The sequence below is a fragment of the Scyliorhinus torazame genome, chromosome 1 (genome assembly GCF_047496885.1).
Source record: "Scyliorhinus torazame isolate Kashiwa2021f chromosome 1, sScyTor2.1, whole genome shotgun sequence".
Classification (NCBI taxonomy): domain Eukaryota; kingdom Metazoa; phylum Chordata; class Chondrichthyes; order Carcharhiniformes; family Scyliorhinidae; genus Scyliorhinus; species Scyliorhinus torazame.
Genome location: NC_092707.1, coordinates 375,306,525 through 375,328,615, shown reverse-complemented (window position 1 = coordinate 375,328,615; position 22,091 = coordinate 375,306,525). Strand labels below are relative to the sequence as shown.

The following is a 22,091-nucleotide window of genomic DNA, read 5'->3' as shown; positions in this document are numbered from 1 at the left end:
GTGAAATTTAAATTCAATTCATAAATCTGGAATACAAAGTTAGTCTCAGTAATAAGAACAAAGAACAATACAGCACAGGAACATGCCCTTCGGTCCTCCAAGCCTGTACCGGTCATGATACCAACCTTTGCCAAACCCTCAGCACTTCCTTGTGCCTTATCCCTCTATACCCATCCTATCCATGTGTTTGTCAAGATGCCTTTTGAACGCCGTTAATGTATCTGCTTCCATAACCTCCCCAGGCAACGCGTTCCAGGCACTCACCACCTGCTGCGTAAAAAACCTGCCACACACGTCTCCTCTAAACTTTGCCCAATGGACCTTAAACCTATGCCTAGTGACTTACCCCTCCACGTTGGGAAAGAGTGCCTGCCCATCCACTCTATCCATGCCCCTAATTTTGTAGACTTCTAACAGGTCACCCCTCAACCTCCGTCTTTCTAATGAAAACAGACCGAGTCTATTCAGTCTCTCCACATAGCTAACACCCTCCAGACAGGCAACATCCTGGTAAACCTCCTCCACACCCTCTCCAAAGCCTCCACATCCTTCAAGTAGTGTGGCGACCAAGTTTGTGCGCAATATTCCAAGTGCGGCCTTACCAAGGTTCTATTCAACTGTAGCATGATCTTCCAGTTTTTATACTCGATGCCCTGTCCATTGAACGCAAGCATTCCGTATGCTTTCTTGACACCTTCAAAGATCTGTGGACCTGTATGCCCAGATCTCTCTGACTTTCTATACTTCTGAGAGTTTTGCCATTTACAGTAAATTTCCCCTCTATGTTAGACCTACCAAAATGCATTCCCTCACATTTGTCCGGATTAAACTACATTTGCCATTTCTCTGCCCAAGTCTCCAACCTATCTATGTCCTGCTGTATCTTCTGACAATCCTCAACACTATCTGCCACTCCACCAACCTTGGTGTAATTCGTGAACTTACTAATCAGACCAGCTATATTTTCCTCCAAATCGTTTATGTACACCACAAACAACAGAGGCCTCAGCACAGATCCCTGTGGAACACCACTAGTCACAACCCTCCATTCAGAAAAACACCCTTCTACTGCTACCCTTTGCCTTCTGTGACCAAGCCAGTTCTGAGCCATCTTACCACCTCACCTCTGATCCCATATGACTTCACCTTTTGCACCAGTCTGCCATGAGGCCCTTGTCAAAGGCTTTACTGAAGTCCATGTAAACAACATCCACCGCCCTCCCCTCATCAATCATCTTTGTCACCTCCTCAAAAAAATCGATCAAGTTAGTGAGGCATGACCTCCCCTTCACAAAACCATGCTGTCTATTGCTTATGAGTCCATTTGTTTCCAAATGGGTATAAATCCTGATCCTGAGAATTCTCTCCAATAATTTACCTACCACCGACGTGAGGCTCACCGGCCTATAGTTTCCAGGATTATCCCTGCTAACTTTCTTAAACAGCGGTGCCACATTAGCTATTCAGTCCTCTGGGATCTCACCTGTAGCCAAATGAGGATACAAAGTTGTCAGTCAAAGCCCCAGCAATTCCCTCCCTTGCTTCCATCAATATTCTGGGATAAATCCCATCTGGCCTAAGAGACATATCTACCTTAATATCTTTTAAAAGACGCGCCTCCTCCTTTCCAATGTTAACATGATCCAGACTGTCCACATACCCTGCCCAAGAATCATCTTCCACAAAGTCCTTTTCTTTGGTGAACACTGATGCAGCCTTGCACTTTGCCTGAGGTGTGGTCATGCTCAGGTTAAATCACCACCAGTCAGCTCTCTCCCTCAAAAGGGAACGCAGCTTATGATCATCTGGGACTATGGTGACTTACTTACTTATTTTACTCTGTATGGACCCCTCATGATTTACAACATCTCTATCAAATTCTCTCTCAACCTACTCTTCTCCAAAGAGAACAGTCTCAGCTTCTATAATCGATCCATGGAACTAAAGTCTCTCGTCCCCACCGCCATTCTCCTGAATCTTTTCGGAACTCTGTCCAATGCCTCTACCCTCTTCCGGAAAGTATGGTGCCCAAAACTGGACACAATTCGCCAGTTGAGGCCAAAACAGTGTTTTATAAAGGTTCATCATAATTTCAAAATACAACCAAAATACTGCTGATGCTGGAATTCTGAAGTAAAGACAGGAAATTAACACAGAAAAACTCAGCAGGCCTGGCAGCATCTGTGGAGAGTTAAAGCTTCGAGCCTACACGACTCTTCTTCAGAGCTGAAGAGGGGTAGAAATGTGTTGGGCTTTATGCTGTAGAAGAGAGGGAGTGGAGCAGATGGAGCAAAATAAAAGGTCAGTGATAGGTTGGAGCTCGGGAGAGATTAAATGACAAAGATGCCATGGACATAAGACAAGGGGAGTGGTAAAGATAGTGAGAAGGACTAATATTAATAATAGAATAAGGATCAACACTTTTGAGTTTAACAACTTTAGCCCATGACATCTGATCCTCCATTTTGATTTTTTTTTCCTGCCCCCGCCTCTCCTTCCCACCCAAGAGCCAGTCTGTAACTTGTTTGCATTTTCTGCTTTCAGAAAGTGCTAACTCTTGTTCTGCTATTGACACGTTCTGCTGTCTGAAATTTTTGCCGCTATTAACACCTGCCTTAGTCTTCCGCACTATCATTACTACTCCCATCGTCTTATGCCAATGACATCTGGCCCTGTTGACACTCCTAACATGCTCCCAAACTGCTGTCGCAAAAACGGGGGATGGGCAAAAGAATCACCTGGCTTCCACTCCTCATTAAAATGTCTTACAAATTTGTGCACAAGTTGGAAACTTCTGTCTTGTTGAAAGCTTCTGTCTGGCCACAATTCTACACCACTAAGGAACAGAATTTCTACCTCGTGATTTTTCAATTTGACAAATTGTTTTGTCAGTAAATTTATTGGAAGGATGGTAAGATAGTCAGAGAGATGCTTGACCATTTACAGTCTGCTATTTGTGGATAATATTTGATTGCATTTTCAGGGGCCTTGATACTCTCAATAAGAAAGGGAAATCCACAGCCGTTGATTTGCCCATTGAGTCGGTCATCCTCAGCTTGCGGGATCTGATTGGCTATTTTCAGCCGCCTGATGAACATCTGGAACATGAAGAGAAACAGAACAGATTGAGGGCACTGAAGAACAGACAAAATCTCTTCCAGGAAGAGGTAAGCAGCTGACCCTTAGAGATACTAAACTCTCATTACTATTCTTCACTGATGGATCAAGTCTGCAGCTGTTAATAATTTAAGAGCAATAAATTGAGTGTACAATATTTGGCCTATTCCCATTTGTTTCAAGAACCTTTCAGATGCCTTTCATGGTAATAATGCCAAAGCAGAAATAAGCCGATTTATTAATGGTGCAGAACAAGTTAAACCCATGCAGAAAAAAATGCTTGAAAATTAGATATAAAGTGATCTGAAAATTTATCTTCATACATTCAATTGCAGGGAATGATTAACCTGGTTCTTGAGTGCATTGATCATCTCAATGTGTATAGTAGTGCAGCCCATTTTACAGATGTAGCCGGAAAGGAAGCAGGAGAATCTTGGAGAGCAATTCTAAACTCACTGTATGAACTACTTGGTAAGGTGTATATTTTGATTTTTCCTGATATATAATTGTTATATTTATATTGCAGTAGATTCACATACAGCTATTTTAGCCCGATAATTTACACTGATATTTCAAATAACAATCCAATGAATGGTGAACCCTGAATGCTTTCAAAGCTAAAGAGGCTGAGCTGGCCGAAGGGTTGGACTTGAAGTCAGTGAAATACTTCCACCTGGCGGACGTGGCTGGCCCTGTTATTGTATGGGTCATGGGATTCTGTAAAATGCTCCCACCACATAGGATTAATAGCTGGCTGGTATGAAGATGGGTATAGCCATAGATGGTGGGTTTAGTGTAACAGGCTGCTGTGTGTTAGTATCTGTGGGATTTTCTAACCCCATCGACCGCTGGGTTCATCCTGTCCCTGCCGAACATCAGCGGACCCGTGGCTAACCTGCATCCCCTGCAGTGGGAAAATCCCAGCCTATGATTCTGTTTGGACTGAGATGGAACTTGTCCTTGTTTCCTGTTTAATTTTGAGTATTACATACAGCAGGCTGAGCATCCCTTATCCGAAATTCCGAAAAACGAAAAATTCCGAGATCCGCACTTTTTCGAGCGCCGGCGTGATGTCACGAGTGGGAAATACCACAAGGCTCCTGGGTGATGCAAAGCTTCCAATGCATGCCACACATACGCAGTTCCCAATGTTATGCACATGTGCAGTGCCCAAAGTGTGCTGCACATACGTAGTTCCCAACGCTCCCCGCATGTGCGCAGTTCCCGGCGTTCCTCACATGCACAGTTCCCAATGCGTACCGCACATGTGCAGCTCCCAACGCATGGCGCATATGCGCAGTATAGTTCGAAACCCAAAAAATTCCAAAATCCGATACACACTCTGCCCCAAGCATTTCAGATAAGGGAGTTTCAACCTGTATATAATAAGTATATATAATACTTCTATATACATGTGTGTGTGTGTATATATATATAAATATATATATATAAATGAAATATATATGTAGTATTGCTATAAACGTTCTGCCCTAAGTGTCATCAGTCTGCAGTTGCGCACCAAGCAAAGCACCCCTAGAGTCCCAAATCTGTCTGCTTTTAGTCACTTACCGTTTGATCAGTGTGAATCGCTGGTTGATGCAATATTAGTGACAGAAACAAAGTGGGGGATTTTCTGCACCTCCCCGTGGTGTGTTTCTCGGCGGCAGGATGCGGCTCACCGTTGGTCGGGAGACGAATCTTCTGGCCCCGCCGCTGTCAATTCGATTTTCCATTGAATCCACCCCCTGCCACTGGACAACCTCTGGCGGGGGTTCATCGTCGTCGGGACTGGAAGATCCCGCTGGCAAGAGCAGCCGGAAAAATCCTCCCCATAATGTTTTCCTTGTGATGATTATCTGTCATATCAAAGGTGTATGAGCTGTTAGCCCCTGGCTGCTGTTGTGTAAACAGTCAAGGATTCTGCTCCTTTTCACAAACACCTTTATTTTCCTTGAATACGCTCTATACGAAACTCTATCACCACATCACATGCCACAAGAGCCACCTGCAACCTCTTTACATATCAGTGTCAATTATTGGATACTTAACATCAATGAGACATCTAATTGGAATGCCTCTTAACCCATTCCTTAACATGAGCAACTCATTTAATAATATTGTGCAACAAAAAAACATTACATTAAAATAAATATTATCACACTGCTTTCTGTGGTGCTCAAGGACCTTATGGCAAACTGCATCAATAGGATATTCAACAATCGTCAGTGAACAGTCAGTAGTTCAGAGGCATGTAGCCTGTGGATTCTTAATGTATTCCAAACAGGATTACATAAAGTAAAAATAAAGAATGTCTGCAACACAAATTCTTCGTCACCATTAGAAACCATCTTTGAAATAGAATTGCAACCAAATGAATGTGGTAATATTGCATTGAGTAATTTTCTCACTGAATTATAAAGCTTTCCCGCTTCACATTTTGATTGTGCTTAACTGAAACTGAATTGCATTTTAACCGTGCCCCAAGCATGTCCACCAGGAACGCACACCATTTCAGATTTATCACATATCCTTACGCTTCAGAGCTTGTTTTAATAGAATTCTATATTAGTACAGCACATGCGATCTAACATGATTATTATTGGTGTAAAACGTAGTCAGCATTGTTCATAGATAATCTGAATGATGCCATTTCAGAAGTGTACCAGATACACAACATGACCAAATTTGATTTTGGAGAGCATTCTCCAATATTCGGCAGTGAAAGGATAATAAAAGCTGAAATGCCACTGTACTGGAATTAAAAATGGTTAAAATCATTCTTCGGAGCGCACGTGCTTGTTTTGAAAGTTGAAAAGGCACCAAAGTAAAATTTAATCTTGTCTGTCTTCAGCCGCCCTGATCAGAGGAAATCGCAAAAACTGTGCCCAATTTTCAGGTTCCTTAGACTGGCTGATTAGCAGACTGGAGCGATTAGAAGCTTCTTCTGGTACGTACGAATCCTTTACAGCTTCCAATTATCATTTGAAGGGGGATCAGCAACTTGTTTTACAGTTTAAAAGTGAAATATACATTGAAAACACAGTACTGGAATTTGAGTTGAATTTGATTTCAGTTCTGAATCAGATTCCTCCTCCTCCTGTATTTTGTCAGTGCTTTCTTGAAGGGGCATTTGCAGGTAAGAAAACAACAAGCAAACTTACATATTTCATTCAGGTTATGTGCATTAGGAAAAATGTAGTCAATTATCTTGCTGCGGGGCAAGAGCTTGCAATTAGCAGGCAGAGTTGGTGTAATATGCAAAAGAATGCCATGATCCTTAAAACGTAAACCAATCTGAATAATACCCCAAAATGGTTCCAAGTGCCTGAAATGTTGGGCGCGATTCAGCTCGTCCCGCCCGACTTGGTGTCGGGACGAGGCCGTTGAATCTCACGAGAGATTGCAACGCTCGAAATGTCTTGCGAGGTTTAAGGGAACCTCGCCTGACATTGAGATCCGGATCTCGTCCTCGCTAAGCCTGATCCAGATCGGCATATTTAAATGAGTCATATGGTCATTTAAATATATGTCCGCCGGATTCATCCGGCACCCGGACTCAATGGCCAGAATGAAGTTGCACCTTCAAATACATCAGGGCATATGGAGAGCTGGAATCCGAGACTGGGTTAGGAAATGTGAATGCTGTTATATTTAATTGCTGTGCAATAAATCATTGTCAGAATTTCCGCTTTTTATTATCACGCAAACCTTTTCTAACATTCCTCACCCAGTTATCAACTGGCTGGAACGTTTCAGTTTTACACAGCTCCCAATGGCTGCCTGGATTCTTCTGCACCACCAAAAATCACAGATGTTGGCAAGCAAGCTCTCAATGAGCTCCTTAGTTCCATCCATGATGCACTAAGCGTCAAGAATCACAAAGACATGTGAGACTTTAACCAAGGCTTTAATACACTACATAGGAAGCTTACCCGACACAGACGACCCCAGACAAAATGGGTCAGGTCTCAGAAGCTGGATCTTATACCTAACTCCCGGGGGAGTGGATAAGGCGGAGCTCTCCGTGGCCAGGTCAGGTTACATACAGGTGACCGAACCTCTACAGAGCTACAGTACAATACACAGTCCAATACACAGGATTACAGGGCCACGTTACACACAACTATTATATAACTATGTACAATGCTAGGGAAGTACAGTGGTGTATCACCACATTCACCCCTTGTTTAGAAGGAAGTCCGGGGTGAAAATATGGAGTAGCAAACACCGTGAACAAACAGGGAGTAACGAACAGAGTCCATCAGGAGGTTCCGTGTCGTCAGAGGTCGAGATGAACGATGGGTTTGGTCGATCCCTTTGAACGTCGGAGCTGCGGCGCTGAGGTAGTGTCCGGCGGTATCCGTGCGGTCGGTGGTGCTGGGTCACGAGGCGGCATGACGTCCCCCACCGCTTCGGCTGGCTCGAGGCGAAACTGCGGGATGACAGCGGCTGGCACGGAGTAGTAACAGGCCGAGGGATCGACGGGAGCAGAGAGGGAGCGGGGTGGAGGTTGCGGGGCGGGGTCGGCAGGGGCCCCAGAGGGGGCCAGGTCCTTGATGGTGACGGTCTCCTCACGCCCGTCGGGGAACGCTATGTACGCGTACTGTGGGTTGGCGTGGAGGAGACGGACTCTCCACCGGGGCTCCGCCTTAGAGGTCCGCACGTGCTTGCGGAGCAGGACGTCTCCCGGGGACAGGAGCCAGGACGGAAGCGATGTCACGGATGCCGATCTGGAGAAGAGAAACATCCGCTCATGAGGGGTATCATTCGTTGCAGTACACAAAAGGGACCGGATGGAGTGGAGTGCGGCAGGGAGGGCCTCCTGCCAACTGGAGACTGGTAGGCCTTTGGACTTGAGGGCTAGCAGCACGGCCTTCCAAACTGTCGCGTTCTCCCTCTCCACCTGTCCGTTCCCCCGGGGGTTGTAACTGGTCGTCCTGCTCGAGGCAACGCCCCTGGCGAGCAGGTACCGACGCAGCTCCTCACTCATGAAGGAGGAGCCCCGGTCACTGTGAATGTAATTGGGATAACCGAACAGCATGAAGAGGTCGTGCAACGCTTTGATGATGGTGGCGGAGGTTGTGTCGGGGCAGGGAATGGCGAAGGGGAACTGCGAGTACTCGTCGATGACATTGAGGAAGTACGTGTTGCGGTTGTGGGTGGGGAGGGGCCCTTTGAAGTCAATGCTGAGACGTTCAAAGGGGCGGGTAGCCTTGATTAGGTGCGCCTTGTCTGGATTGTAGAATTGCGGCTTGCACTCCGCACAGACTTGGCAGTCCCTAGTCATGGCCTTGACCTCCTCGACTGAGAAGGGCAGGTTGTGGCCCTTGGTGTAGTGGTAGAACCGCCTGACGCCCGGGTGACAGAGGTCATTATGTAGTGCCCGCAGTCGGTCATCCTGTGTGTTGGCACAAGTACTACGGGACAGGGCATCAGGAGGATCATTGAGCTTACCTGGCCGGTATAAGATACTATAATTGTAGGTGGAGAGTTCGATCCTCCACCGTAATATCTTATCATTTTTGATTTTACCTCGTTGTTTGTTGTCGAACATGAACGCAACTGATCGTTGGTCAGTAACGAGGGTAAATGGTTTTCCGGCCAGGTAGTGCCTCCAGTGCCGGACGGCTTCCACTATGGCCTGTGCCTCCTTCTCAACAGAGGAGTGGCGGATCTCGGGGCCTTGGAGTGTGCGGGAAAAGAAGGCGATGGGCCTGCCCGTCTGGTTGAGGGTGGCACCCAGGGCAAAGTCGGAGGCATCGCTCTCGACTTAGACTGGTGCAGACTCGTCTACCGCATGCATGCCGGCTTTGGCGATAGCGGTTTTTAGGATGTGGAAGGCCTGGCAGGCCTCGGGCGGGAGGGGGAATGAGGGGGAACGGAGGAGGGGTCGGGCCTTGTCAGCGTACTCGGGCACCCACTGGGCATAGTAGGCAAAGAACCCGAGGCATCGCCTCAGTTCTTTGGGGCAGATAGGAATGGGGAGTTCGAGAAGGGGGTGCAGACGGTCGGGATCGGGGCCGAGGACACCGTTCTCCACCACGTAGCCGAGTATGGCGAGGCGGGTGGTGCCGAAAACACATTTTGCCTCGTTGTACGTGAGATTGAGGCGTTTGGCAGTTTGGAGGAATTTAGTGAGGTTGATGTCATGGTCCTGCTGGTTGTGGCCGTAGCTGGTGACGTTGTCCAGATACGGGAAGGTAGCCCGCAGTCTGTTCTGGTCCACCATTCGGTCCATCTCCCGTTGGAAGACCGAGACTCCATTGGTGACGCCAAAGTGTACCCTAAGAAAGTGGTAGAGGCGGCCGTCCGCCTCGAAGGCCGTGAGGTTACGGTCCTCCGGGCGGATAGGGAGCTGGTGGTAGGCGGATTTCAAGTCTATGGTGGAGAACACCCGGTACTGTGCAATCCGGTTGACCATGTCAGATATGCGGGGGAGGGGATACGCATCAAGCAGCGTGTACCGGTTGATGGTCTGACTGTAGTCAATGACCATGCGGTGTTTCTCGCTAGACTTGACTACCACACTTGGGCTCGCCAGGGGCTGGTGCTGTGAGCAATGATCTTTTCCGAGAGAAGGCGCTTAATCTCCGCTCGAATGAATTGGCGGTCCCCGAAACTGTAACGCCGACTTTTAGTAGCCACGGGCTTGCAGTCGGGGGTGAGATTAGCAAACATTGAAGGGGGGGGGATCCTGAGCGTGGAGAGACTACAGGTGGGACCCGGGGGGGGGGATCAGGGAAGAACTGGGGGTTGGAGACCGTGAGGGGGGGGAGGGGGCCGTTAAAACGCAAGGTGAGGCTGCGCAGGTGGCATTGGAAGTCCAGGCCGAGGATCGCGGCGGCGCAGAGGTGAGGGAGGACCATGAATTTGAAATCCTGGAACACCGCGCCGTTCACTGAGAGGGTGACGACGCAGTAGCCCGAAACCTCGGCCGACTGGGAGTTGGAGGCCATGGAAATATGCCTGCGCGTGGGTAGTACCTTGAGGGAGCAGTGGCGCACGGTGTCCGGGTGGAGGAAGCTCTCCGTGCTGCCGCTGTCGAAGAGGCAGGTAACGGTGAAACAATTTACCTGAACCTCCATGGTGGATCTGGCGAGCTGATGCAGTCGGTCCTGGTCGAGGACGATGGATGCGATGGTGGAGCTGTTGGAGAAGGGTGCCGGATCCGGGGAGCGGCCTGCAGAAGAAGGTCGCGGCGCCCAGGCGTCGTAGGCTGCTGTTGGAGGCCAGGTTGCTGTCGTTGGCTGCATCTCAGTTGTTTGCAGCATTTTGGTCGGGTGCGCAGGACCGGAAGTGACGATCGGCGGTGGACCGGAAGTGACGTACGGCGGACCGGAAGTGAAGGAAGCCGGGCCGGGGATAATCAAAGATGGCAGCGCCCATGCGTCACACGTATCGAATAGCGAGCCGGGAACGGAGGATGGCGGCACCCAGGAGTAGCAGGCCGCGGTGTTGGACCCCGAGGCAGCAGTGGAGCGGCAGACGTTTGCAAAATGGCCTTTCTTGCCACAGGCTGAACAGGTAGCATCTCTAGCAGGGCAGCGTTTCCTGGGGTGTTTTGCCTGGCCACAAAAGTAACACTGGGGCCCAGGCATTATTTTTACTGCTGGTGTGGCTGGGTGGGCCGTGACTTGCAGGGGTTGTTGCTGGGCGGGCGGCAGGGAGGTAGCGGCCACGTAGGGAACGTGGACAGGAGCATAGGAAGTTTGTGCAGGCGTGTAGGATGCATTATTGTCATAGGCTGCCTGTTGGGCCTCTGCCATAGTGACTGCCGTGTCCAGAGTCAGGGTAGTTTGTGCCAGTAGGTGTTGGCGAATTGGGACGGAAGCGATGCCGGCTACAAAGGCATCGAGCGCCAGGGCCTCAGTGTTCTGCTCAGTGAAAACTGCTGGTGCGTTGCAGGTGAGGGCGAGGGCACGGAGGTCCCGAACGAACACGGATAGGGGTTCACCCAGCTGCTGGTGCCGGGAGGCGAGGCGGTGGCGGGCGTAAATAGAATTAACAGTTTGTGCATACCGGCTTTTGAGCTTCACGATGGCATCGGCGTAGGTCGTTGTTCCCGTGATGAGGTCGAAAAGCCCGTAGTCGAGCCGTGAGCACAGGAGGTTGAGTCGGTCAGCGTCCGTTTTGGCGAAGGCGGAGGATGCTTCCAGGTAGGCCTCGAAACACCGGAGCCAGCAGTTGAAAAGGTGATCCGCGCGTGGAGCGTGGGGGTCGAGCGAGAGCTTGTCGGGTTTCAGAGCAGCCTCCATTATAACTGTAGTGTATTAAATTGATGCACTAAGCATCAAGAACCACAAAGACATGTGAGACTTTAACCAAGGCTTTAATACACTACATAGGCAGCTTACCCGACACAGACGACCCCAGACAAAATGGGTCAGGTCTCAGAAGCTGGGTCTTATACCTAACTCCCGGGGGAGTGGCCAAGGCGGAGCTCTCCGTGGCCAGGTCAGGTTACATACAGGTGACCGAACCTCTACAGAGCTACAGTACAATACACAGGATTACAGGGCCACGTTACACACAACTATTATATAACTATGTACAATGCTAGGGAAGTACAGTGGTGTATCACCACAATCCGTGAGCCCAATTAACCAATGCGGACGACTTTACTTTTCTGCCTTTCCCCTTACAGGAACCCGCCTCCAGCTGCACCCATAAAGCCTCTGTCTCCCTACACCAGCCCGGCACCTTCCCCACATTCGCTGCCCAGTAATAGTGTAACAAGTTTGGAAGGGTCAAGCCCCCCGACTACCACCCCCCTTGGAGCACCGCCTTCCTTATCTTCGCTACCTTCCCTGTCCACACAAATGATGAGACCAGCCTGTTCACTCCTCAAGAATTACTTTAGCAAAGAAACCGGCAGACACTGGAACAGAAACAAAAACCGTGACAAAATATTCATTTTTACTGCCTGCACCCGACCTGCCAGAGACAAAGGGAGTCTGTCCCTTTTCGCCAATTCCTCCTTCACCCTCCCCAAGTGTGTGAAATTAAGCTGACGAAGTTGTGCCCAGTGGTACGCCACCTGCACCCCCAAATACCTAAAATGAGTTGACTCTACCTGGAAGGCGGAATGGCACCCTCCCACTATTATAATAATAATTATTATTAACCCAATCGTTTAAGTGTGAGGAAGCATTGCCCCCAAGCATTGAACCCCAACTCCACATAATAGAGAGGTGACCACTCACTCCGGTGGTGCTTTAGTTTGTCCTGCAATGAGACAGATGGGGAGAGTGTAGGCGGGAGTCCTGCCAGATCTGATGGTGATGAAGTCTGGATATGAGTATGAGTGGGGATGTGAGGAGCAGATTATCCACTGGGGGGATGGGGAGGCATGAGAAGTGTTGGGAATCGGTGAGGTGGTTGAGTGAGAGGTCACCATGGCGGTGTGAAGGGTGTGTGAAGGGGTGCAGCGGGAGGCATCAGGGACAGGCTTACCCTGGCTGGGCGAAGAAGGTGATTCATCTTCTTTCAGCACTGTTGGCCCCTCCTCTTATGTAGCGAGCTGGCACATACTGTTGTGGCTCCTGCCTCCCAGGCCAAGATGGTGACCTTGGTTGATGGACACCTGCGAGAATGTGGTAGAGGTTGCCACAACTCTGATCCACACCATCCAGGAATTTGGTAAGGGCTCCCTCTGAATAATCTGTTGCCTCCTTCCCCCCGACTGGATTTGGGGAACGCAGGGGAGGCAATTAAAAAGAGTGCCCACAGATTAGAGATTACGTTTTCCCAGAGCGAGTGAATCTGAGACAAACCGCCACGAGCTTGGAGTGAATCAAGTGGGAAAAAGATATTTGGTGAGTCGTCTCCCCCCCCCCCCCCGCCACCCCCGTGGATGTCAGCGAGATTCTCGCCAGTTTTATCACCACAACTGAACTTTGAAAAAAATATGGTAAGATCCCACACCATCCGAAGATATTTGCGCTCCTCTAATCTGGCCTCTTAACATCTCTGTTCTAATCACTTCATCATTGGTGGCCTGAGGTCAGAATTTCTGGAATTCCTTCCATAAACCTCTCCACCTGATCTCCCTCCTATAAAATAGCCCTTTAAACTTAGTCCTCTGTCCAGTCTTTTGGTCACCTGCTTTAAAATCTCCTTGTGTGGCTTTGTGGCAAGTTTTGTTTGATAATGCTCCTGTGAAACATTTGGGGACCTTTTACTGTGATGAAGTTGTTATATAAGCTGTTTTGTGGCAAGAGGGGTGCAATATGAGTATGGGGAGAAGGCTGTGGAAGCAGACTGCGTCCAGGGAAATATTGAAGATATGGACTGGGGCTGGGTATGTGGTGTCGGAGCCAGGGAAGATAAATGAAGCATTTATGTAGTACTCCCAGGGACTTTTTGAGGCGGGCCCGGGGGGAGAGGAGGGGGACATGGGGCGGTTTCTGGATGAACTGGAATTTCCCCAGGTGGAGGAAGCAAAGAGGCAGGCGTTGGAGGAGCGCCTGGGGCTGAGGGAGGTGCTGGATAGTATCAGGGGTATGAAGTTGGGGAAAGCCCCTGGGCCAGATGGGTAGTCGGCGGAGATTTACCAGAAATTCGCGACAGACCTGACACCACATCTGTTGGGGGCGTTTAATGAAGCATTGGAGCAGGGAGAGTTGCCGGAGACGATGAAGCAGGCAGTAATCACACTAATCCCCCAAAAAGGGAAGGACCCAGTGGAATGTGGGTCATATAGATCCATATCACTATTGAACACGGAGATGAAAGTATTGGCTAAGTTGTCGGCAGGGAGGATGGAGGACTATGTCCCGGGGTTGGTTGCAGAAAATCAAACAGGCTTCGTGAAGGGCAGGCAGCTCGCAAGTAATATAAGACGGCTGTTGAATGTAGTGATGAATCCGTCGGGGGCTCTGGTACCGGAGGAGTTGGTGTCCATGGATGTAGAGAAGGCATTTGATCGGGTGGAGTGGCGGTACTTGTTTGAGGTTTTGGGAAGGTTTGGGTTTGGGCTGAGATTTGTGGCATGGGTGGGGTTGCTGTATGTGCACTAAGGGTGAGGGTGAGAACGAACAAAATGAAAATTTGGGAAGATTCTGGCCAGGAGTGTTCGCAGTCTTCGCCAGGGTAGTGGAGAAGGAGGTGGACCCTTTGGTGGCGATATTTGGGGTTTCAGAGAAGCCGGAGCTCATGGAAAGGAAGAAGGTTGATGTCATGGCCTTCCCCTCTCTGATTGCACGGCGGCAAATTTTGCTGGAGTGGCGGTCGGTATCGCCACTGGGGGTGCAGTTTGGTTGGGTGATCTGTACGACTTCCTGCGGTTGGAGAAGATAAAGTATGAGTTAAGGGGCTCAGCAGGGGAGTTTAAGAAAAGGTGGGGGATGTTTGTGACCATGTTTGAGGAGCTGTTCGTCGTGTGGGAGGGTGAAAAAGGGGAAAGATCTGTACAAGCTATAGTTGATTGTTGGGAAGTATGTTTCCGGGGGTTTATTGGCTGTAACCTACTTTGAGACATGTTTGTAAAAAAATACATTTTTAAAAAATTAGCTGTTCTGCGGTTTTATCCTGTGATATACTATTGGTGCCTACCTCTTGTTCTTTGCTGTTTAATATTTGTTTATTTATTTTGTTGCTCGTTTATTTCCCAAGCTACAGGAATGATCAGGACAAATGAATGTTGCTAATGTTGTGCAGTTATCTGTCGGAGGGGGGGGGGGGGGTGGGGTTTGGTGAACAACATAGCAACTAAAGAACGGCATAGATGAGAGTGAGATTGTCATTTTTTAAATTGCAATTTAGGGAGGACGCGAGAGAAATCGAGCAAAAAAAAATGCTTAACTGTTTAGCGCTATTAACCTTGAAATACAGTCAAGCATTTAGGTATAAACTGAGTTAGCTTTTTGTTACTAATGGGGTTTGTGCACGCGATAGTGAAAGTTTCATCAGGGATTGGGGATACTTAATTAGGATTCTATCTGTGTGTCAAGCATTTTTTTTCTCCCTTTCCCCTTACGCATTATCATTCTCTGTGGTTGACTCATGTTTAATGCTTTCCAGGCACGTCAGACTAAAGCAATTTGACTCCCTGTGGTGTAACACATTTTTTTCTTGAGCATGCCTATTTACCTTGCGATGAAAACAGATCTTACCGAAAAAGCTGTCTTTTTCTGTGTGGAGAGAAATGCAATATAAACATTTTTGACATGCAAGATCCTAATCTTGGTTTCATAAACAAATTCATCCGTTCACTGTGTTTGTGTTTGGCTTATATTCTCAATTTATGTTGAAAGTGCATGTCAATAATTCAATTCAATAATACTCACAGCAAATCCGTCCTGTTCATCTGTGCTCTGCAACAGAAACACATTGTGCAAATCCGGGCACAAAATGTCCCAAAGCAAAATGCATTGGACAGGCAAAAGTTTTGCCATTTGTTTGTATCTGTGTCATTAAATTTACGAGCCTGAACCCACAAGCTGGTGGGTTTACTAGAACGGGAAGAGAAATGATGAACTTCAGCTATGAAAAGGGGCTGGAGAAGCTGGGCTTTCCCACCCTCGGGCAGAGGCGAAAAGGGAATTTGATAAGAGGTGTTCAAAATCGTGAGGTTTTGAAGGAGTAAATAGAGTGAAACCGTTTCCAGTAGCAAAAGATGATTTAAGATGATTAAATTTGAGGGAATTTGTTGTGATCTGGGAAGCAGTGCCTGACAGACTGGTGAAAACAGATTCAATTGAGATGTTCGGAAGAGAATTGGATAACTACTAGAAGGGAAAACATTAAGGGCCTGGGTGAAGAACGGGTGGACTGAGAGTGGGCCGAATAGTCTCCTTCTGTATTGTATCATTGTATGTTTACAGGTCGGGCTCAGTTCCATGCTAGTGAAATATTCACTTTGGATATCCCATTAAGGTAAGTTCCCAAGTTGAGGCTGGGTGCTTCCTAACTCAGGAGAGATATGGGATGACGTTTTCCATCTGGTCACGCCCGCGGGATCTAATAGACCCGCCGCCGGCACTCCCCCGCCTGGGTTTCCCGGCGGCTTGAGGTGGATTCAATGGGAAATTCCATTGGCAGCGGCGGGAGCCAGAAAGTCCCTCCGCCGGCCAATGGCAGGCTGCCTCCCGCTGCGGTGAAACACGCTGCGGGAAGGCCAGAGCATTCATAGAATCATAGAATTTACAGTGCAGAAGGAGGCCATTCGGCCCATCGAGTCTGCACCAGCTCTTGGAAAGAGCAATCAACTTAAGCCCATACCTCCACCCTATCCCTGTAATCCAGTAAACCCACCTTGCCTGTTTTGGACACTAGGGGAAATTTATCATGGCCAATCCACCTAACCTGCACATCTTTAGGACTGTGGGAGGAAACCGGAGCACCCGGAGGAAACTCACGCAGACACAGAGAGAACGTGCAGACTCCGCACAGACAGTGACCCAAGCCGGAAATCGAACCTGGGACCCTGGAGCTGTGAAGCAACTGTGCTAACCACTGTATTACTGTGCTGCCCATGGAAAGAGAAAATCACAGCGTGTCATTCTCGGTGACCTTCGTTGGTTGAGGGGTGGCATTGGCGGAAGCAGGTCAGCTGGTTCTGTCAGTTCTTTTGGCCAAGGATGGTGTGTGATGTGCAGAGGAGAAGAAGTACAATTATTAAAAATTTTTCAAAAATAAACTAAAAAGAAGCATGTGCAGCGATTGAACTGATTAATTTTCATTTTTACCAAATAGGAATTCTTGAGGTTTTGCATTGTGTTCTTGTGGAGAGTCCTGAGGCTCTGAACATTATCAAGGAGGGGCACATCAAGTCTATAATTTCCTTGCTAGATAAACATGGAAGAAATCATAAGGTATGATCTGTTAATTTTTGGGGCGATAATATTACTTTGTGAAAAGGCATCTTGCTAAATTTCTATGTGGTGAAGAGTTGTCATATTTTAAGCATGTTCATAAAAACATATTTATATTTATTTATACATTTTGAATTTTGCTACAAATAGTAGCAGAGGAAATTCTCCCTCACGTATTTAAGCTTTTTTGAAATGTTTTAATTCTGGCTAACGTCTAGGAGTGGAAAGTTATTTTTGAAAAATGAAGAGATGGAGTTATTTATGGTAATCGTCTTGGAGTTAGTGTCTTTATTGCTATAAAAAATTTATACTTATTTTGTCTTAAAATTAGTATTGAAGATTCAAATAATAATTCCTCTGTAAGCCCATTGAAACCTTGCATGACCTGCACCTCTGTCCCTCTGATATGCCGTCCTGTACTAGCCACACTCCAGGTTTGCAAGAGTTCTCCATGGCAGCGCATTTTACTTTATTAAAATTGCTTTTCTCTCTCCTAAACCCCATCCTCCAACCCTTCGCCTCTAATTTCCAAAGAAAATACTTGGCTTCCACATGGTGCCTTCCAAAAGTGACATGATTCTACCAAACATCCATTATTCACTGCATGTTGGTATTTTGATCTTTGAGTCACCATATTGCTATTGATACTATAATCACAGAAATGTTTACAATGCAGAAGGAGACCCATTTGGCCCATCCTGTCATCACAGGCCCTCTGAATGAGCAATGCACCGAGTATCGTTCTGCGCCTTCTCCCCATAATGCTGCATATTCTTCCTTTTGCAGACAACAGTCTATAATTTCCTTTTGAATGCTTTAGTTGAACTTGCCAATGTCATATACTCGGGCAGTGCATTCCAAACCCTGACCACTTGCTAAAACAAACAAATTCCCCTCATGCCACCTCTGCTTCTTTTATTAATTGCAATTTTACTGTAAATCTTCTTACAAATCCTGTAATTTTGTGGCACTTAAGATGCATCCAACTAATACTACTCATTGAAGTTTTCTTAATAATCACTCATCTGGACCTGGGCCCTCGGGGGGCCATATTCCGGGTGTCGGACCAGCTGGGGTTGGAAACGGGCGCGGAGGCAGATGTTGTAGCCTTCGCCTCGTTGATCGCCCGAAGGCGGATCCTGTTAGGGTGGAGATCAACCTCTCCACCCTGTGCCCTGGCATGGCGGGGGGACCTGCTGGAATTCTTAACACTTGAATAGGTCAAATTTGAACTGAGGGGAAGGATGGAGGGATTCTACAATTCATGGGCGTTATTCATTATGCACTTTCGAGAATTGGATCACATCGAACATTAGGGGGGTTGGGGGAGGGGGACTGTATGTGTTAATGGTGATTATGGGTGATTCCTGATCCCTTTTTGTCATTTGTTTATGTTAACATGCGGGCGAATGTTTGGGGTTTGGTGGGAGGATGGGATCGTTGTTATTGATATGGGGATTGACATTACATTCGTTACTGATTATTGTTTATTGTTGGGTGTAAATTTGGGAGAAAATGTGAAAAAGGAGGAGAATAAAAAAGTATTAAAAAAAATAATCACTTATCTGAGAAAGGATGTTCTTGCTATGGAGGGAGTGCAGCAAAGGTTTACCAGGCTGATTCCACGGATGGCGGGACTGTCATATGAGGAGAGACTAAATTGGTTAAGATTATATTCATTGGAGTTTCGAAGAATGAGAGGGGATCCCATAGAAACTTACCAAATTCTAACAGGATTAGATAGGGTAGATTCAGAAAGAATGTTCCCTATTGTGGGGGAGTCCAGAACTAGGGGTCATAGTTTGAGGATAAGAGGTAAACCTTTTAAGACTTGAGGTGAGGAGAAGTTTCTTCACCCAGGGAATGGTGAATCTGTGGTATTTACTACCACAGAAAATGGTTGAGGCCTAAACGTTGTGTAATTTCAAGAATGAATTAGATATAGCTCTTGGGGCTAAAGGGATCAAGGGATATGGGGGGAAGGCGAGATCAGGGTTTTGAACTTGATGGCCAGCCATGATGGTATTGAATGGGGGAGCAACCTCAAAGGGCCGAATGGCCCCGTCTGCTTCTATTTTCTTTGTATGTTTTGATGTATGTAATGCCCTGAATTGGGATTTAAATGAACCAATGGCCTGTATAAGTACAGACGCGCAAGAATACTTGAGCCTCTCCAGGCCTCAGCAAGTGCTTTTGAGCAAAAGCTGAAGCTGTCGCGCAAAAGAACTTTATTTGAATAAGTTTCTGTAATATCCATATGTGGAAGAAACACACCCCTTGAGATGGTCTGTCAGAACAATCACTTCTATGGGAATCTGGCCCTTGTGGCAAATAAAAAATGGAGAAAAGCAGAACCACCATAATTAATGTTCTTGTCTTCTAAGGTTTTAGATGTGTTGTGCTCCCTATGTGTGTGTCATGGAGTTGCTGTGCGATCTAACCAGCACCTAATTTGTGACAACCTGCTACCAGGCAGAGACCTACTGTTGCAAACACGGCTCATCAACCATGTCAGCAGGTAATATTAAACCCATCCCAGTGATTGGCATGTTCAGGAATATTGTGCTGAATGTGGCAAAGCAATAACTTGACATATGTTTTTCCCATTTTTATTAATCAACAAATGTCATACTGATTTGCATGAGGTCTATCAACAATTTCTTAATAGGGGCTGAATTTGTGGCGCTCAGTGGGAGCGTGGAGATGGGCATGATTGAAAATTCATGGCGCCAACTAGCATTCTGCTGCCACCTCGAACCCGCCTCAACCTCTGAGGCGGGATGGGGCAGGGGTATCTACCCATAAGCGATGGGCAACCAACTGAGGAACCTAAAGGCCTATTAAGATCCGTTGTTGGAAATCAACTGGGATTTCCTGGAGCTGGCCTCATAGCAGCAGACCAGGTGGGTGGGGTTGTGGGCAGCCTTTACTTATTCTTTCATTCAATATGGGTTTTGCTAGCAAAACCAGCATTTGTTGCCCCATCCCTAATTGCCCCTTGAACTGAGTGGGTCTTGCTCGGCCATTTCAGAGTCCACCTTATTGCTGTGCTGTGAATCTGGAATCACATGTAGCCTGACCAGATCAGTATGGCAAATTTCCTTCCCCAAAGGACATTAGTGAACCTGGTGGGTTTTTATGATGATCGATGATACTTTCATGGCTACCATTACTGATGGCTAGCTTTTAATTCCAGATTTATTAATTGACTTCAAATCCACCAGTTGCCATTGTGGGATTTGAACTCCAAACATTAGATCAGTCCTTGCATTACCCGACCAGTGATATTACCACTACACCACTGTCTACCCGGGCACACATCCCTGTCCCACCTGCAGCAACACAGAGTGGCGGCTTTTAAAATGTAAACAGCTAGAGAGAGGGTGCCTCATTATGGCATCCTGCTGCTTGGACATTGGTGGGTGTTCCATTGGGCTTCCTGCATCAAGAGCCTATATTAGAGGGTGAGCCTAATCTCTGGCAGCTAATTGGTCAATGACTTGGTGTGTGACTGGCAGGTGCAGGATTGTGACCCCCATTTGGCTCTGAAGACCACTGTGAAAATCCTGCCCTCAATCTAAGGCTTGGGAAGAGTGATGCCAACAGCCCTGGTGTCACTTCCTTGTCTTTATCTTGTCCTATAACCCCTTTTCTGTATGGACAGAAGACTGGATGGTCAAACGTTGATTTGAGTCTGCTCTGCCCATGCAATGGAGCGGGTTGTATGTGCAGGTGAGATGGTGCAAAGCCAGTTCCAAATTCTCTGATCTGCTGCAGAAGGATGCGTGGAAAAAAAGCTTCCTGACTTGGTAGCACGGTAGCACAGTGGCTTCACAGCTCCAGGGTCCCAGGTTTGATTCTCGGCTTGGGTCACTGTCTGCACGTTCTCCCCGTGTCTGCGTGGGTTTCCTCCGGGTGCTCCGGTTTCCTCCCACTGTCCAAAGATGTGCAGGTTAGGTGGATTGGACATGCTAAATTGCCCTTAGTGTCCAAAATGTTTGGGTGGGGTTACTGGGTTACAGGGATAGAATGGAGGTGTGGACTTGGGTAGGATGCCCTTCTCAAGGGTCGGTGCAGACTCGATGGGCCGAATGGCCTCCTTCTGCACTGTAAATTCTATGACTTCACTCCTGAATGGCTTGAGCGTAATTTCACGATTAAAATCATAATCATTGTTCTGGATTTCCTCTGTCAGTGAAAATAGATTTTTTTTTTAATCTACCCTGTTCAATTTGTTTATAATTTTAAGCACCTCAATTTGATAACTCTTAAATCTTTGAAACTCAAGGAAATACAATCGAAGATTCTTCAACCTGACTTCATAATTCAGTGCTTTAAAACCCACTCACAATAACCATAATTTACATTTTAAGAAAAGGTACTTTGTAGCAATTATATTGTAAAAATATTATGATATGAAAATTGGTGTAAACTAAACGCTTGAATAATTTTAGTCATCTAATAGTTGACACAATTTTTAGTCCACAGTGTTCGAGTGCTCCTTGTTTTGGGATAAATGAGATGTTCATTTTTTAATACAAATTTAGAGTATCCAATTAATTTTTTCCAATTAAGGGACAATTTAGCGTGGCCAATCCACGTACCCTGCACATCTTTGGGATGTGGGGGTGAAACCCACGCAGACACGGGGAGAATGTGTCAACTCCACAAGGACAGTGACCCAGAGCCGGGATCGAATCTGGGACCTCATGCCGTGAAGCAGCAGTGCTAACATTATGCCACCATGCTGCCCTCTTAAATGAGATTTTCTGTCAACTTTGTCAATGGCCGAAATTCCCCGGCCCGTTCCGGCTGGTGGGATCTCCCAGTTTCGCCGACGGCGACCCGCCGCCTTGGAGGGTGCAAACAATGGGACAACCCATTGATAGGGGGCTGGTTTAGCACAGTGGGCTAGACAGCTGGTTTGTGATGCAGAATCAGGCCAGCTGCGCGGCTTGGATTCTCATAGCAGTTGAGAATTCTGAATTCTGAACAGGAATGCGGCGACGAGGGGCTTTACACAGCAACTTCATTGCAGTGTTAATGTAAGCCTACTTGTGACAATAAAAAGATTATTATTATTAGTTGCGTGAGCGGAAGATCCCACCATCGGCCAATAGCGAGCTGCGAAACACACCCAATATTCATTCCTTTTCTCAT

The 22,091-nt window shown here is 47.2% G+C and overlaps 1 protein-coding gene across 1 annotated transcript in view; it reads left to right on the top strand.

Moving 5' to 3' along the window:
- Positions 1 to 22,091, top strand: part of ryr2a (ryanodine receptor 2a (cardiac)) — a 1,117,859-nt gene that overhangs the window by 547,324 nt on the left and 548,444 nt on the right. The window contains exons 13-17 of the mRNA XM_072511661.1: positions 2,984 to 3,167; positions 3,453 to 3,588; positions 5,969 to 6,064; positions 16,813 to 16,931; positions 19,316 to 19,449. Of these exons, the coding sequence (XP_072367762.1) occupies positions 2,984 to 3,167; positions 3,453 to 3,588; positions 5,969 to 6,064; positions 16,813 to 16,931; positions 19,316 to 19,449 (669 nt within the window). The remainder of the gene's footprint in view (positions 1 to 2,983; positions 3,168 to 3,452; positions 3,589 to 5,968; positions 6,065 to 16,812; positions 16,932 to 19,315; positions 19,450 to 22,091) is intronic.